The 3,466-nt window shown below is 52.7% G+C and overlaps 2 protein-coding genes across 2 annotated transcripts in view; both read right to left on the minus strand.

Moving 5' to 3' along the window:
* Positions 1 to 3,466, minus strand: part of myo5b (myosin VB) — a 37,194-nt gene that overhangs the window by 18,918 nt on the left and 14,810 nt on the right. The gene's annotated exons all lie outside the window — the stretch shown is intronic.
* Positions 1,294 to 3,466, minus strand: part of LOC108228634 (G-protein coupled receptor-associated protein LMBRD2B-like) — a 3,554-nt gene continuing 1,381 nt past the window's right edge. The window contains exons 2-6 of the mRNA XM_037979306.1: positions 2,868 to 3,096; positions 2,448 to 2,554; positions 2,135 to 2,210; positions 1,514 to 1,612; positions 1,294 to 1,435 (exon numbers count right to left, since the gene is read on the minus strand). Of these exons, the coding sequence (XP_037835234.1) occupies positions 1,571 to 1,612; positions 2,135 to 2,210; positions 2,448 to 2,554; positions 2,868 to 3,041 (399 nt within the window). The 5' untranslated portion in view covers positions 3,042 to 3,096 and the 3' untranslated portion in view covers positions 1,294 to 1,435; positions 1,514 to 1,570. The remainder of the gene's footprint in view (positions 1,436 to 1,513; positions 1,613 to 2,134; positions 2,211 to 2,447; positions 2,555 to 2,867; positions 3,097 to 3,466) is intronic.

Consider the following 3,466-nt stretch of genomic DNA (forward strand, 5'->3'; position numbering starts at 1 on the left):
CTGCTGACCCAGCTGGCCGGCTCAGAGGACGGGAAGCTGTGGATGAACTGGTGGCTGGAACTGGTCTCGTTCTTGGCCACGTCCTCCAGGTGGATGGCCTGCTGTAGGAGGATCAGCCACTGGACCCGGGTCCGGTTGTGTCTCTGCACGGCGTAGATGACCTGAGGTGAAACACAGAGTCCATCATGTCTCACAGCATGCAGCAGCAGCTGAGAGGGGACAGCTGAGATCCTCCGGGACATCTCACCTGTTTGTGGAGCTTCACCAGGTTCTTCTCAGTCGGGTACGTGTTCTGTTTGTCATCAAAGTCCTCGTAGTCGTCCATGTTCCGACCCATCTTCTCCTGATAGTCCACAGGACACTGAGGGGACACGTCAGCATTAAGGCCACCTGGCTGCCCCACCAGCAGCAGAAGCTCACAGAAGCTGCAGCTTACTTTTCTCAGGATGGTGTCGATGTATTTCCTCAGAGGATGGTTGTATTTGATGTTCTCGCTGACTTTCCTCACCTCCTGCAGCAGAACACACCCAGAGTTAAACTCCGACATGAACCAAACGGTTCAAACGCTAAAAACCGTCCACATCTGTCCACCTCCATCACGTCCTCCAGGTTCTCCTCGGAGTCGGCCTTCTCCGTCATCAACTTGGCCGCCTTGAAGTAGGTTTTGATGAGCAGGTGTCCGTGTCGGGAGGCGTTCCAGTAGGAGCGAGGGATCTCCACCAGGCCGTAGCCCAGCAGGAGCACCAGCAGGAACAGACCCCAGGTGTTGGCCGCCGTGATGCCGATGGTCTGCAGCTCGTACCTGAGGAACACGGAGAGCAGATCATCAGATTTATCCCGTCCTCCATGGAAACCAGCTCCAGTTCCTGCAACACTCTGAGGAAGAGGAGACCCCAACAGGGTCACAGGGCAGGACTGCAGCTGGGCCAGTCCACCACCATGCTCTGACATCCCAGAGCATCATGCTACCACCACCATGCTCTGACATCCCAGAGCATCATGCTACCACCACCATGCTCAACACTGCATGTTTCTAGTTGTGTTTATTCAACTTCTGACCGCAATGAAAACGGAAAGGAAGCCTGAAGACACTGAAAACGTTTCCTTAAAGATCTCACACGGAGAAACAGCGCCACCTGCAGGTTCTGCAGTGACGCCATTGTTTCATCTGGTCGATTTTTGCCCGTTTTAAATTTGTGAGACAATTAGATGCAACCGTTTCCACATCAGAACCTAAATCTAACAGCGGAGACGGCAGCGGCCTCACCAGGACAGGTGCCACTGAGGATGGACGGCCACGTAGATGAGCAGAGAGCCGAAGATCAGCAGGTAGGTCCCGTAATAAATGGCGTTCTCGATGAGCGCCGTTTTGATTTTCCCGGTAATGGAGAATCCTCCGGAGCGAGCGTACGACTGCATGAAGGGCAGCAGCAGCCTGAGGACAGGAAGAGGGTCAGAGGGGACAGAAAAACCTGAGCAACCAGAGATGGTACCGGATCAGGGTCCGACGGACCAGGTGAGGCACTGAGACGTCCAGTAGACCACCCTCCAGAACACGGGCATGATGCCTTCAGGGATGTAGCTCCACGGTTTGTAGCACTGAGTCAGAACTCTGCAGAGGAACAGGAGACAAACAGAAGGTCCATGTTCTTCTTCACGTATCAGGAGATGATTTTCCTCTGGGATTAAAGGAGGAATTCTACAGGAAAACTGCAGAGGAATGAAGGTAAACAGGAGAGTGGAGTGTGCAGAAGTTTTCACCCCCTTCAGGTCCACCTGAGCCACGGTCTCAGGATGTTCTGCTAGAATCACAACCAGTACAACTACAGACTTCGAACAAAGGTCCACCACCAAGCAAGGGGCATCATGAAGACCAAGGAACTCTACACACAGAAGAACAGATGAAGAAACCCACAGAGCTCCTTTAGATCCATTATTAGGACATGGACCGATGATGTCCCCACAGCAAACCTGCCAAGACAGGACGGTCCACAAAACCCACTGATGAAGAGGGACATTCATCCGAGGGACATCCAGGAGGACAAAGATAACCCTGCTGGAGCTGGAGACATTTGGTCATGAAGAATGGACAAAAAGTCCAGAGGTTAGATGGACCTGATGGACAAAGACGGACCTGAATGGACCTGATGGACAAAGACCACAGAGATGGACCTGAAGGGACCTGACGGACAAAGACCACAGAGACGAACCTGAGGACATAAAGGACATAAAGAGTTAACCTTTGGGGGCTGAAAACTTTTGCACAGACCACTGTTCAGTTTGACCGTTTTGAAGTTTTTTCCTCATTTTTCTTTTTTAATCTGGAGTATTTTTGTAGAATTCTTGTGTTCAACCAAAGAGGGGGTGAATACTTTAGCATGTTCTGATTCTCGGGCTGACCCGGGTCCGGGTCCGGCCCGTTACTCTGCAGAACCTTTCCTGCTGACCTGCTGCTTGGAGCTGCAGACGTGTTGGGGGAGCTGTGGTTGACCGGGCCGGCGGAGGGAGCAGAGACCGGGTCCTGGTGGTCCAAGATGCACTGCCTGTAGATGGTCTGTGGGGACAGGAAGACGGGTCTGAAAACACTCGGGACCTGGTTCTGGTTCTGGTTCTGCGTCCATGTTTTATATCTAACAGACAGATTTAAAGCCTTCTGCTCGTTTGAGGTTTTTATTATTATTATTATTATTATTATTAAATAAATAGATGGAAAGTGGAAAATGTCAGAAAACTTTAATTCTGTATTTCTTCAGACCTGAGAACTAAAAGTAAATCCCAGACTTTTGTCAGCTGTAACCTCCCTGTGCTGTCAGGAACCTCACAGAACCTCACAGAACCTCCGCAGCTCGGAGCAACTTGGTACGGACCGTGCTGACGTCCAGAGGTAAGATGAAGACGATGAGGAAGCAGAGGTACCAGGCCAGCAGCGTGCCGAACAGAACCATCCTCTGCTGCTTCCTGAAGTCTCCATATCGATGCAGCAGGAACAGAGCCAGGAAGAACACCAGCACGATCTCGATGCCCAGCGCCGCCCCGCTCATGGTGCTGAGGAGGTCCAAACGGGTCCGAACGGGTCTGAACGGGTCCGACAGGGTTCTGCAGGAGAGATCAAACCCACACAGGAGGATTAAACCCAGACTGAGTCATCTAGAACCCAGAAAACCACAAGAACCACTCCGATCACACTCCAGACAGCAGGACCAGGACTGGGTCTGGATCAGGACTCGGGTCAGGATCAGGACTCGGGTCAGGATCAGGACTCGGGTCAGGATCAGGACTCGGATCAGGACCAGGACTGGGTCAGGACCAGGACTGGGTCATGGATCAGGATCAGGACCAGGACCAGGACTCGGATCAGGACCAGGACTGGGTCAGGACCAGGACTCGGACCAGGACCAGGACTCCGGTCAGGACCAGGACAGGGTCAGGACCAGGACTCGGATCAGGACCAGGACTCGGACCAGGA

Source organism: Kryptolebias marmoratus, linkage group LG14, assembly GCF_001649575.2.
Source record: "Kryptolebias marmoratus isolate JLee-2015 linkage group LG14, ASM164957v2, whole genome shotgun sequence".
NCBI lineage: Eukaryota > Metazoa > Chordata > Actinopteri > Cyprinodontiformes > Rivulidae > Kryptolebias > Kryptolebias marmoratus.